General features: G+C 25.8%; 3 protein-coding genes across 7 annotated transcripts in view; 1 reads left to right on the plus strand and 2 right to left on the minus strand.

Annotated features, from left to right (window-relative positions):
• Positions 1-963: 963 nt before the first annotated feature.
• Positions 964-6303, minus strand: LOC127283291 (lysophospholipid acyltransferase 5). Its single transcript, XM_051308045.1, has 8 exons — positions 6088-6303; positions 4731-4838; positions 4521-4643; positions 4339-4454; positions 4077-4235; positions 3726-3956; positions 2493-2801; positions 964-2311 (listed from the first exon to the last, which is right to left on the minus strand). Exons 1-8 carry the CDS (start codon positions 6188-6190, stop codon positions 2036-2038), a joined length of 1425 nt encoding a protein of 474 aa, XP_051164002.1. The 5' UTR covers positions 6191-6303; the 3' UTR covers positions 964-2035.
• Positions 6304-6957: 654 nt separating this feature from the next.
• LOC127283293 (vitamin K epoxide reductase complex subunit 1) lies at positions 6958-8913 on the plus strand. Its single transcript, XM_051308050.1, has 3 exons — positions 6958-7643; positions 8283-8380; positions 8590-8913. The coding sequence occupies exons 1-3, from the start codon at positions 7465-7467 to the stop codon at positions 8847-8849; spliced, it is 537 nt and encodes a 178-aa protein (XP_051164007.1). The 5' UTR covers positions 6958-7464; the 3' UTR covers positions 8850-8913.
• A 130-nt stretch (positions 8914-9043) lies between these two features.
• Positions 9044-13817, minus strand: part of LOC127283290 (GATA zinc finger domain-containing protein 14) — a 40014-nt gene continuing 35240 nt past the window's right edge. For 4 of the 5 annotated variants that reach the window (XM_051308043.1, XM_051308040.1, XM_051308041.1 and 1 more), the window contains 7 exons: positions 13410-13650; positions 12906-13253; positions 12611-12822; positions 12260-12521; positions 11824-12160; positions 11569-11691; positions 9044-10389 (listed from right to left, as the gene is read on the minus strand). In XM_051308043.1, the coding sequence (XP_051164000.1) occupies positions 9651-10389; positions 11569-11691; positions 11824-12160; positions 12260-12521; positions 12611-12822; positions 12906-13253; positions 13410-13650 (2262 nt within the window). In that variant the 3' untranslated portion in view covers positions 9044-9650. The remainder of the gene's footprint in view (positions 10390-11568; positions 11692-11823; positions 12161-12259; positions 12522-12610; positions 12823-12905; positions 13254-13409; positions 13651-13817) is intronic. The other variant, XM_051308042.1, reaches the window with a different exon arrangement.

A 13817-nucleotide genomic window follows, 5' to 3' on the forward strand; every position in this document is an offset into this window, starting at 1 on the left:
TAGAGAAATACATTTCAAATAACAAAATAAAGTTTATTATAATAAAAATTAATAATAATGACAAAAACATTGTTTAAAAAGTTTCAGACATACATTTCTTTTTTATACAAATAAAGTAAATAAAAAATGTATCAATGAATAAAAACCTCTTTTAAACCATTTTTTTTTTTTTTTTATTAAAATACACTTCTTTTTATATTTGTATGTATATATAAAGCAGAAGTACTTTACGTAGAAATAAAACAGGATTATTATAATTATACTATTAGTACTTCAATAAAAAAAAAAAAATTAGTCAAGTGTAAGATACAAAATTTCTTATAAAAAATTAATTAAACATTTAAATATTAAATTTCTAATAAAACAAAAAATAAAATTAGTTAACAATTCTTTATTTTAGTACTAGAAAAAAAAATTAAATAATTTTTAATAATAAAAATTATTAAAAAAGAATTAAGTTATTTTGTATCTGACACTTTATCAACGTAATAAGTCTAAAACTTTGTTACATTATTATTATTATTAATATTATTATTAGATAAATGTTGACTTTATTTTGTCTCAAAGAATCTGCGACTTTGAGGCACACATTCTCATTCCTACACACGCGCCTTTGCGCTCACGCTATCATATAAGACTACAAAAAGAAAAATTAAATTTTTCACTAAAGTGTTTTTGAATCAATGCTCCAACTAAAGAAATTATTTTTAACATAAAACAATTTTTTTTTTATTAAAATTTAACATAAAAAAATTCAGAACTTAAAAAAGGAATTTATATTTAAAAAAAAGCAATTAATATTCGATAAATTATTTTAACATCTTAAATAATGAATCAAAATTATTTGTAACTAAAAACAAATTTAATAAATTGTATCGAATACAATTGAAATATAAAGGAAAAAAAAATATTTAAAACTTTAATATGATAAAAAAAATGTTTTTTTTTATCATAGGTAACCAATTTATCTGCGAGCAATTATTATTATCATCGTAAATTACAATATTCTAATGGTATGAAACTTGATCTCTTTCTCTCTTTCTTTGTCTTTTTCACAACCTTATGTACATTTTCTTTTTTTTTAAATATAACTCTTCTGTGTCGATGTCGCCAGAATGCGGCAGTTGTTTTAAAGCTAATTTCCTTATATCCAAAAAGATTGGCTGGTTGTTAATATTTTACAAAAGTTTCAGCCAAGTATCTAGTTTAAAAAAGTTGTACAGTCATGATTATCAATACAGTCGTCACTGTATTAATAAGATAATTACAATTTTATAGTTCAATACAGTTTTCATTATTTTAATCTTTCAATTTCCATTATTTTTATTTGAAAAACTCTCCGAAATTCTTAACGAGAAATTTTTTTTTCACTTTTCCTACATTCATTTCTTTAAAACTACTTCACTTTTGAAATTTAAACAATTTTTCCAATTTTAAAGAAAATTTTTTCCATATTTCGGAACATTTTTAATTTATAAATTTTTCAAACTAAAAATTCTTTTTTTAAAATGCAATGAAAAAATTAATAAACAGATTTTAAATCCACTTTTTTTTCCCTATATCATTCATTTTATTCTCTAATTGAGATTTTTTTTTTAATTAATTATTTGTCAATAATTAAATTGTTCAATTAATTTTCTATTTCTATTCTATTCGGATTTTTCTTTTTTTTAAATGATATATATCTCATTTAAATCCGAAAACATGTATATAATAACTCTGTAATTGGACTGCACGAAGACAAGAAAGTATAAGTTTTTAAAAAAAAAAGAAAAGAAAAAACAAGTATCAGTCTTCGATATCACGGAACTACCTTTCATCTAAAATGTATCTTTCATAAGATACATTAAAATTGATGAGGACGAAAAAGACTTTATTTTAGTGCACATTTTTTATCTACTGCTCGCTAAGTAATAAAAATCGAATCCCATTTTTTTTTTGAAGAATATTCCCCCCAAAAGAAAAATTCAATTGTACCTCGTATTTATCCGTCCAAAAATTTGTGTTCTTTTTTTTTTTTTTTCTTTTTACATCTTTATTCTTGATGCGATCTGGGACGACTTTGACGAATGGCTTTTTTAATAAAAGGTGCGAGTAAAGGATAACTAAAGAATATCACATGACCACAATAATATATGCTGCCATACACCTGCATATATTTTGGATACGAAAGGTAGACAAAGGGTACGATCGCGTAACCCATGAAAATTAAGGTATAAACCTTTAAAAGAATCCAAAACGCAAACCTTGCAACAAAATTTTCTTTAACCAGTAGCTGAAGTTGTTCATGCTTTTTCAAAACTGGTACCATCTGTAAAAAAAAAAAAAATGTTTTCCAATTTTTCTTATAATTGAATCTATAAATTATGTGACACATTTTTTTCAGATTCTTTGAATAAAAAATAAAAAATTTAAACTCTCCAAATATCGGTTACTTAATTTATAGATTAAAATTTATTTAATTTTAATAAATAAGAAAAAAAGAAGCTTACGTCTTTTTCAAAGTACATAATAATGAACTCCATGATAAAACACATGTAATAACCAGAATGGAAGCCGTGCCATACGGCAAGGAAGGCAAGAGTTGCTATTTGACTATAAAGCTTCGATCCAAGGAATTTGAGTCTCTTGTAAACATATTCTGCACTCCAATGATTTGTATTAATATTAAATGATTGAATATAATGATCATATTGAGTTGCATTCTCAAATGTCAATAATTCAACATTTGCACAGCCATCCCATTTTAAATTACCGGAAGAATCCTTTCCATTGTATGTCAATCCAAACGCTGTACATACCTGAAAAAGAGAAAAATTAATTATTAAAGCAAATATTAAAACATTGATTATTTTAAAATTTATTATTTTATTTAACGATCATACAACACACATACATTGTTTCTTTTAGAAATTTTATTATTATTATACTACTTTGATGATTACAATTTCAAATCGATATTTTAAAAAGAAAAAATTTAGCGTTAAATTCTAAATGTTTTATAAAATTAATAGATTGGCATTTTTAATAAAAAAAAGATGTTGTTTGTATAGTTAAAAAAAATTAATCACAAAAAAAATAATAACGTACATACCTTGGAAAAAAAGAAAATAAATCAGTTTATAGTCTATTTTCTTGTTACTATTTTTTTTATATAAATAAAAAATTAAATCATTCTTACATACCTTGTTAAATAAATAAAAAAAAAAATTAAATCATTCTTACATACCTTAGTTAAATTTGCCGTAAAAATTTTCAAAGCAATAAAAAAATACGTGTGAATATATTTTTTTTTCGCATTACTACTTCTAGATTTTTTTCTTCTTTTACGTTCATTCAGGGTTTAATCACAATTTGTCAGTACACAACAAACAAACAACATTTGCTCAAAACAAATATTCACACTGATTAAGAGATCAACAGACAAACAGAAATCTCTTGAGGACAATTTTATTACAATTGTCAAAAAAAAAAAATTAAATTAAACATAATATGCATCAGCATATTAGCATCATCATTATCATTATTATTATTATAATATTATTATATAGAAGAAGAAAAATTATAATTCAATAAAGAAATAAATTTCCAAAAATTGTTATTAAAATTTACCAATACCAAATTTTAGGATTTATATGTATTTAAAATTGGTTAAAAATTGAATTTAATTTATAATTTACTTCTTCTAATAAAGTTAAATTAATACTGCAAATTATTGTACTCACTCCTTCGGTCATAAGCCAGCAACTGATGTATTTATATAAATTAATACGACCCCATATTCCAACACTAAAACAACGTTGAACGAAATTCAAATTTTCAAAATTTGAGCTCAACAAATACTTTTCAGGGAAGAATTGATTTCCAATTTGATAAAACGCCAAGTAAACAAAACCAAGAGATGAACGTTGAATACCAGGAATTATGCAATCTGGCAAACTTTCACTATTTCCACTCTGAAAAATGAGACAAAATTATTATTTATTTCTTTTATTTTTAAATTATTTGTTTACTATCTTTTTTTTCAAATAATTTATTAATTAATAATAATTTTTTTTTAAATATTCTTTTCTTACCTTGTTAATAAGACGATTGTTGACGTAATCTTGATATCTTTTCATACTAAATTGAGGACCAACTAAAAATGATCCTGGGAAGAAGGAGAAAGCCGCAATTTCCAATAAAGTCGGATGTTCTTTGATTGCGGTTTGTTTTTGAAATGCAGACAATTCACTCTGTAAAATTGAAAAACAAAATTATGAAAATAAAAATTATTTCATTTGAGAAATCTCAAATATTTTAATATAATTTATTTTTAATTTTGATTTTAATACTCACATCAGGTTTTGAACCATCCCATACGTTAAAGGAAAGACCAATTAATCTAAGAGCTAGTACACACTGTGGCATGGTCCATTTAATATCATAATCTTCTGTGCTTGTAGTTAAATAACCTGTAAAAAAAAGAAATACAAGAATTTTTCTTTTTTGTAATTTAAATAATCTTCAATGAAACTTACCGTAAAATAAATAAGCCATGTTGAATAAAAAAGATGCTTGAACGCATTGTTTTGTACTACCAAGTCTTTTAATGATTGCATAAGTAACACAGACTGTAATTATCGGATGAAGTATACTCCAACCTGGAAATTAAATATTTTTAAAATACAAATTCAATAATGACATAAGTTAAAAGAAAATATTAAATTTTTTTTTTTCTTTTCACTTACCGTAATTCCAAAAGCCCAGCAATACTCCACAAATGATAAAATATAAATGTTGATTAATCGGATCTTGACCATAAAGTGTATACCTATGTATTAGAGCTAATGGAAAACCTGCAAGAAAAAAATTAATTAGAAAAAAAAAAATACAAAAGTTTATAATAAAGATAAATTTAAATGAAATTAAAAAATTAACAAAACTACAATTTAGATAATATTTAAAACTACTAAATTGAATGCATAAAGTATTAAACAAAATTACTAGTTCATAACATTTTTTTTATCAGTAAAATAGTGATAATGTTATATCTTTCATAAATTGATTATTCAACTCGAAACAATTGATAAAAACAAAATGAAGACAAATGGAAATAATTATAAAAATTAGAATATTGTTTAAAGTATTGAGTTCAATGAACTTTTTCTCGCTAATTTATATGTGTAATAAAAAATAAAAATACATGAATCACTACTAGGGCATTCTTAAATTTATTATGGCTTCTTCTTGGTGCTCTACATATTCATTTTAATGAAATTTATACAGTCAATATAATCCCACAAATAAAAGCTAATAAAGATGAAACAAAAAGGGAGTGAAAAATTCAATATCGTTCGATAAGTACTGCTTTTAAAAATAGACATAACATTATCTTTTTTTAAACGAAAACCTATATTAATTTATTGAATTAAAATGTAAACTAGAATAAAATTGTTAACTATTTAAATAATTTTCATTTAATAATTATTAAAACTTATTTTGTTTTCTATTTTTATAATATTCCATTGTTTGTACAATTTTTGATAAATAAAAATATTACTACTTATTCATGAAAAATTTGTTTCTTTATAAATTTTTTCTAAATTATCACTATTTTATTTTTCATTATTATTTATCTGTAAATGTTTTATAGTCCCCTTGTAACATAAAAGACTCAGTTTCTTTCTTTAATGTTAAAAATATATTTCTAAGTTTATACGCGCAACTAAAAATAATCGTAAAAAAAATTTATCAAGACAATTTTACATTGACATTTAGATTAAAACGTACTATTTTCACTCTGTACTAATAGAAAATAATTATACGAATCATTGATACCATAAATGATAAAAGAAAGCAACTGGTTTTCTATTATAGAACAAACTTTAATAGATATATGTGCTATATATAAAAAACGAAGAGAAAGGTTATAAATATAACAGATACAATGTTTAAAACATTGTAATATTGTAAATCATATGATTTAACATATAATAGACTTGGAATTACATTTTAATCCTATCTAATGAATTCTTAGTGAAAGTAATGAATTATCAATGAAAAATTGGAAAATGTATGACAGAATATATTGATAATTTGTTTTACCTAAGAGAATAGAGATGAGAAGACAAAGAGCATCCTCTGGAGCACCAACTAATGCCGATAATTTAGCGAGAAAACCACTTGAATTTTGTGTTAAGCTGGCCATTTTTGTTGCAGGTGTTCAGTAATGCACAGCATGCGCGGTCTTAAAACAATGCTCCTGAAGTTAGCACATCTAACTAAATTCTCCGATGTTGTGATCTTTAACTTTTACACACACTGGAATAAAAATAAATAAACTGGAATGGAAATTTAGCAGAGGTTCCAAGCAAGGATGGAATACTAGAACAACTTGTTTCGATAGTTATCGAAACTTCGATATATATGAAACCACGCTTTCTCATTGGTCGGTAAACTTTCCGGAAATATTACCGACCAATAAAACTGATTTTTATATATCGAACTTTACAATCGATACTCTGAACTAAACTGAGGGCGCCACTTTCTTGGCGGCAAAATTTATCTTTTGAATTTGAAATTTTTTTTTTAAATTAATTTTCTTTACAGTTATTAGGATATTTATTCTTAGATCAAAAATGAATAAAAAAAATGATAAATAAATGGATATTGCAGAAAATAGTTAATTAAAGGATAGAGGAAAATTTATTATTTAAAAATACTAATTTTTGCTAATTTAAACTATAAAAAATTTTCCGCAATATCTAAACAATTTTAAAATCGATGGAAATTTTGGAGCAAAATAATTCATTCAAGGATAATCGAAAAGGACATCGTGTGTAATTGACTTTCAATTTCGTTCTCGATAATCGTTATTGTCATATTCTAATTTAATCACAATTTCGGAGGGGCTATTTGTATGTATTAAATTTCGAATTCTGCGCCGGAGAATATCGACCGCAACTTGGTGGAGTGGAGAAAGCAACAGGAAAAAGGTTTGTGAATGCGCGCGAGTTTAGTTCCAATGTAACATTCACGACGAGAAATTATTACGAAACCGGTTCTTTTTTCTAAATTTAAAAGACAAATATTTCTAAAAGCGAAAGAGTAAAGAATTATAATAGAGAAATATTTTTGAGATTTATAATACGACGAAAAAAAAGAGAGGGAGTGCAGTTTCGCATCTTAATTGATAAAGAATTTCACATGACGTTGCCTAATTATTAAGAACAAGTGGTTCTCACTGTCCTCTCGTCGAGTATTCTTCAAATATCACATATAACGAATAATATTATTATTGAATCTGCGCATGATACAGTTAAACCTTATCATTACCGTCCAAAGTCTTAATCAAAATCGCATTTGATAAGAACCGGCATATTTTTTTATTTTATTATTAATCGTGCTCTATATACTTTATAAGTGAAATTCACAGTTTGATTTTTTTTGGAGAAAATTTTTTTTGACAAAAAGGGACCAAAAATGCCGACTTCTATTTTAATACAACATATAAATACTGGAATTTTGACCGCCTGTTTAGTTGGATCGGCACTTTCTTATTACGCCTATCATGTTGAAACTGCAAAAGAATTGGATAAATCGTACAAGCCCTTTTGTGACATCAGCGAACACGTCAGCTGTACGAAAGCATTTATGTCTGTGTAAGTTATTTCTTTGTATATACACGAATTGATATATATTTGTATTATTTTTAAAATCGACTTCACAATCATTCAAGGTTAACGGATAATTAATTCATAATTAAATTATTTCTATTTTTGTAAATCTAGTCGAATTTAGTTATATTATTGGGTTAAATATTTAAATTAAATAAATTATTACAAAAACAATTAATGAAATTGTATTAAAAATTTTTTTAAATTAAAAAAATATAATTTTTAATAAAATTCTTAAAACAATAATTACTAATTTTTTACTATAAATAAAGAACATTGTATTTCCTAATATCGTAAACAAATTCCAATTTTTAGATAAAAAATAGTTAAATTAATATAACAGAAAAAAATTAATTAGTATTATTTAATTATTAATTAATTTAACTTGAATTCACATTTTATTGCAAAAAATTTTGAGATTTGTTTACTATTGTAAAATGTTGATTTTATGATAAAACGAGGTAAAAATTTGTACTTTTATCATTTATCTGTTACAAAAATAGAATATCATTACGTAGATTGTAACACATTTCACATTAACCCAAATATTACTTATCATTTCAAAAAAAAAAAAATTGATTATGTTTAATAAGATGTGTAATTTAAAAAATTTTTCAATTACAGATATGGAAAAGGATTTGGATTGGTTTCTGAAGACTCTGTATTACATGTTCCAAACAGTATTTTTGGAGTTTTGTTTTATACACTAATCGCTATATTAAGTAAGTAAAAATTCAAAATTTTTTTTTTAACAATGTTCATCTCTTTTTATAGTAGAAAATTAATAATTATATATTGTTAAACAGAAAAATTAATAATTATTTTTTTAATACAAATTCAATAATTATTTTTTTTCACAGAAAGTAATAATCATTAATTTTGTAATTAAAAAAAAAAAATAATTAATAATTTTTACCTTTTTTTTTAACAGGTTTTTTCAATCGACAACCATATACGGGAATATCAGTGATTTTGGGACTATTTGCAAATCTCAGCTCAGTCTATCTCTCTTTAATTTTATACTGGTTAAATGATATTTGTATAGTTTGCATTTGCACTTATATTGTAAATCTTGCAATTGTACTATTGACATTTAAAAAGATACAAATCTGTTCGGCGGAAATTGCGAAACGAGAAAAAACGAAAAGAAACGCTGCAACGACAGAAAAATCGAAAAAACATACAGATTAAATTTGTATATTTTTATTATTTATAATAATCAACTCAAATTAAACAATAAACATTTCGTATTTTTCGTTGATTTTTTTTTCAATCTAATATAAAAACTAATATTTTAATGACAACAATAAAAATTGAAAGACCTCTACGACACATTCAAGTGTGTAAATAAAAATTCTTTTATGAAAATTAAAATTATTTATAGAAATTACTTATACTATATATATATATATATATATATATATATATATATGTGTAAAATTAAGTGGATTGTATAAAAATTATTTTAGTAATAACGGCAATAATTATTTTACAAAATAAAAGAAGAAATTATCGACTAACTTTATTATTTTACAAATATGGAAAATGTGAAAGTTGTCGACTATTTTTATTATTTTACATATTATATTAATTTAAAACTAAAATAAAAATTTATTTAAAGGATAATTTATGCATTTTTAAATTAGTTGATCAAAAACTTAGGTGATAAGAAATTATTATTAAAAATTTTAAATTCGACCTGAGAAAGAATGTTATTCAAAAACCCGTGTGTGAATCTATTTTTCAATATTTTTTTTTTTTTAAATTAACATGCGAAATATACAATGCTAATTAGCGAGAATCTTAAAATATGGCATCTGTTCAATAAAATTTTAGAAATTAATAAATAAAATTAAAATATTAATTTTCAATTTTAACATTTTTAAACATTTGTTTCAATTTTATATTAATTTCTTTAAAACCTCAATTGAGAATTTCTTTTTTAACAATGTTGAAATGTATAAATAATGTTCTTTAAAATCAATTTAATTTTTAAAAATCATGTTTGCCATTTTTAAAGAGATCCCTGTTACTACGACTGATACTGGCTAAAATTCCAGGACTTTTCAAAGGTGGAGTTTCGTCTAATCGATTTAATTGGGAATTTGATTTATAATGCGTACTTGGCGAATAACGATCAGAATAATTCCTGTTGGCTTCAACATTAAATGATTTGCTACGAGAGAGCGACGATTTATAAGTTCTGTCAGGTTTTGTTGGACCTTGAACAAGAGTTTGAACTGGTTTTGGATGACCCACATTGTTCTTAAAAGAAATGTTTATCATGCTTCCATATCTTTGAGGATGACCAAGTTTAGATGACAGCAAACTCCCGAACCTTGACTCATTAAAACCATTTCCATTTCTGATCTCTAAATGATTATTTCCATTATTCCTAATCTCCAAATGACTTCCATTTCTAATCTCGTTCAAATGATTACCATTTCTCATTTCTAAATGATTATTTCCATTTCTCATTTCCAAATGATTCACACCATTTCTCATCTCTAAATGATTACCACTTCTAATCTCGTTCAAATGATTTCCATTTCTAGAATCATTTTTTGTTTTAGATTCGTTCAAATGATTCCTGGAAATTTGTCGTCTACGCTCGGAAGTGTGAAGCTTCCTGGGCAAAGTTTGAGTGGTGCGAAAATGTTCTTCCCTCTCATATTCACTGGACAAGCGACTGGTGGATTTGCTAAAGCGGCCCAAAGAATTTGACTCGACACTGAAATTTATGAATGGTACTTTCGGATACGACTTTTTTTTTGGGAAATTTCGTAGCAATGATTAAACAGCATTTAAAAAAAAAAAAGAAAAGACAGGTGAGTCAGCTTTTGAGTCTACTGATAATTGTGAGGCTTACTCGAAAATAAACGACTGCTCGTTTCAGGCAGAAAAGGCTCAATGTCACTGGATCTCTTTCGAAGCGAAGGCCCTCGATCTAACACCAAACAGAACCAAGTCACCAAAGTTTATCCAAAAAAAAAAAATTACTACGAAATTTCTGCATGCTTGTTATTTGCCAAAGCAATGATTCATTGTTACCTAATTAATTTATGAATTATTATAGTTTTTAATTTTTGGAATTCAATTTTCTTCGACATTTTGAACTTTTTATTGTCAATGTAATTTAAAATCAGATATTTCTCCAAAAATTTTGTCTCCATTTTTGAAACTCTTCGAGAAAAAAAAACACTTTGTTTCTTTTAGAAAAAATTTGATTCCTCAAAGAAAATTGAAATTTTGATTTCAAATTAAAATGATTCATGATTAATTAATAATTTCTCCAATATTTTTTATAAAAATTTTTTAACATTGGATATTTTTCATTTTATCAATATTTTCCAGAGAAACATTAATCAAGAATTATTTTGGAGAAAAAAGAATGAGTTTGCACTTTCTAATGAACAGTTTGTATATGATCTGTATAAAAATCAGAGAAAAGATCTCTAACATTAAGTTTTCAAGTCATGACTGATTCACTCTTTCTTCCCACGATTTTTTTTTTTTTTTTTTTTTTTTGTATGAATCTTTGAACATTAATCTTAATTTGTTATCTTTAAAAGACTTTCTAAGGATTTAATTATGGTAAAATGTAAAAGATAGCCTTTTGAAAAAATGAAGCATTATTTTTGAATTTTCATACTTTTTAAGGAAAAAACAAACAAATGAAGAAATTCATTTGATTTTTAGAATAATCAGAGATTTTTACAGGCTCAAAATTTGAGAAGCAAAAAGGAAAAAAGCGACGGATATTTTGAATTAAAAATGACGTTTTTTTTAACGAAATAAGACAAAGAGAGATAGAAAGAGAGAGAGAGAGAGCAAAAAATGTTAGTTAAAAAAAACCAAATGAATAAAATTCGCCCTTGAATGAATGGAACTGATATTTGTTATTTCTTACCTGTATTCAGTCTCAATTCCCGATTTCCCAGACGTTCGATGTCTACCATGTGGTTTTGAATTTTCGTATCCTTTTTCTTTTCCATAAATACTTCCTCCAAAGGGATCTTCACCTAAATAATACCTTTGGACAAAAAATTCACCTTCAAATTATTTAGATTTTCAAAAATTAAAAAATAGAAATTAATTCATAAATAAATTCGATAGAATAATTTTAATAAATAAACTAAATTGATAGATTTAAAAATAGACTAACCTTTGAACAGGAGGTACAGATTCATTTCGATGCCATTGTTCCTTTGAATTATAATCATTCATTTTTGTTGTTTTAATATTATGAGACACTGGAGTATTATTTCTTGGAGAACGTGGTGGTCTTTCAGGTGGTTTATCCTCTAAATCATAATCCGGACCAAGTGGAATATTTTTATCAACACTATTGTATTGCATATATGTTGGAGTGTCGTCCGTTTGTGTTACTTGTGATGTTGAACTGCCGCTTTTCTTATTTTTTCTCTCTGTACTTGCCGAACGTAATTTGCCAACTAATTTTCTAAAAGATTCTCCAATTTTGTATTTCGATTGTCCAGAGGCTGGAGAAAATTTAAATGAATTAATTAAATAGTTGCAAATAAATTCAATATGTTAATGATATAATTAAATGATAAATTTTTTTTTCTTTTGATACCAACATTTAGGAGATCGAGTGTTTTCCTGTTCAACGATTTTTCTTTCTTTTTTTGGAGAAGTCGCTCTGGGAATAGGTGAAATTGATCGTGATCTTGGTACATATATTGTCTTCGGTTTAACTTCTGGACTTGGTTTTCGAATTTCTCGATCGAGTTTTTGATTTTGTACATCTTTACTGCGACTTTCCCAAGTTCTTTGTACCACTAGTACTGGACTTGACGTCCTTCCCGTTGACTCGTAACTAGATTTTTCCTCTGATTTCTTCTTTTTTTTCCATGGAAAATTCAATTTTTTCAAATTAATATCAATTTTTTTTTTAAAATAAATAGTAAGGAAAGAATTTAATTTTTTACCTGCTCTCGAACTCTTCTTCGAAGTGGCGGTGAAGGAGCTCCATTTCTCTGATGTTCCAATGGCTCTTGTCTCTCCTGATGTCGTTTCGACTCCAATGTTCTAGAATACGATTCAACATGATTTCTCGTATTGTCCGAAGTAAAACAATTATTATTTGACTTTCCATTTATATACTGATCGGGCGATGAGGTTCTCACATGATTATTTTTCTCTGGAATTTAAAAAATAATTATCAAAAACAAATGAAAGAATTATTTTTCATCGAGTAGTTGAGAATATTTTTTTAATCATTACCCTGATGTCTTTCGGACCATTCGCTAATTCCTTGAAAATATCCAACTGGAGAGGAAGAATCACGACCTGAGGTACGACGAGGTGGACGACTAGAGTTTGAATTCTGAAAATCCCTTTCTCTTGTGTTGCATGATTTCATTGTTACGTTGATGAAACTAGTATTGGTGCCAGTATGAATTGGAGGCTCATCATCGATAGAGCCGTGAGATGATCGTGAATCACTTCCAAAATGACTCTCAAGCCATTTGGAAGTTTCAAATTTTCTCGCCTCATCTTCTTCCTCCAGATCCAGAGTCTTTTTCGTCAAAGCATCTTTTCTGGAAGCTGGAGTTCCTTCTGCCGGGGATCCTACACAAATTTATTGTTTAATTTTTAAATTTTAATTTCTATCTTTTGTTTATTATTTATTTAGTACATTTATTTTTAAAAAAAATAAAAAAAAATTATGTTTCCACTGCAAGAAATTAAACAAAAAAGTAATAATAATTAAAAATATTTTCTGACCTTGTTTATGAAGACGATGAGTACGCATGGTGCTCGGCGGAGGAGGCCAATCTCCAATTCGTTCACCTTCTGTCGTTTCTGAGACGTAGCGCATTTCTCGCGCGATCCTTTCTCCACCTGAGACGTAATCAACAATATCCTCGTCTCTTGTTTTCACGAATCTCTGAAAGCTCTCCTTTCTAGTCTCCGATGCATTATCCCCATTGCCTTCCTTTCCGTCTGGTACCTCGTCGTCCTTGATCTAAGGATGATATTTCACGTACATATATCATATTTTCTACATTATTATTGATCAATAAAATATATTTTATATTTACATGAGTAAATAAAATTTAAGAAAAGAATCCCGCATGTTTTTTTTTTGAATAAATTTCAATTTTCACAAAAATATGAAAAAAAATCAAAACA

Source organism: Leptopilina boulardi, unplaced genomic scaffold (assembly GCF_019393585.1).
Source record: "Leptopilina boulardi isolate dan_hultmark-lab unplaced genomic scaffold, ZJU_Lbou_2.1 LbouV2_31, whole genome shotgun sequence".
In the NCBI taxonomy this organism is placed as follows: domain Eukaryota; kingdom Metazoa; phylum Arthropoda; class Insecta; order Hymenoptera; family Figitidae; genus Leptopilina; species Leptopilina boulardi.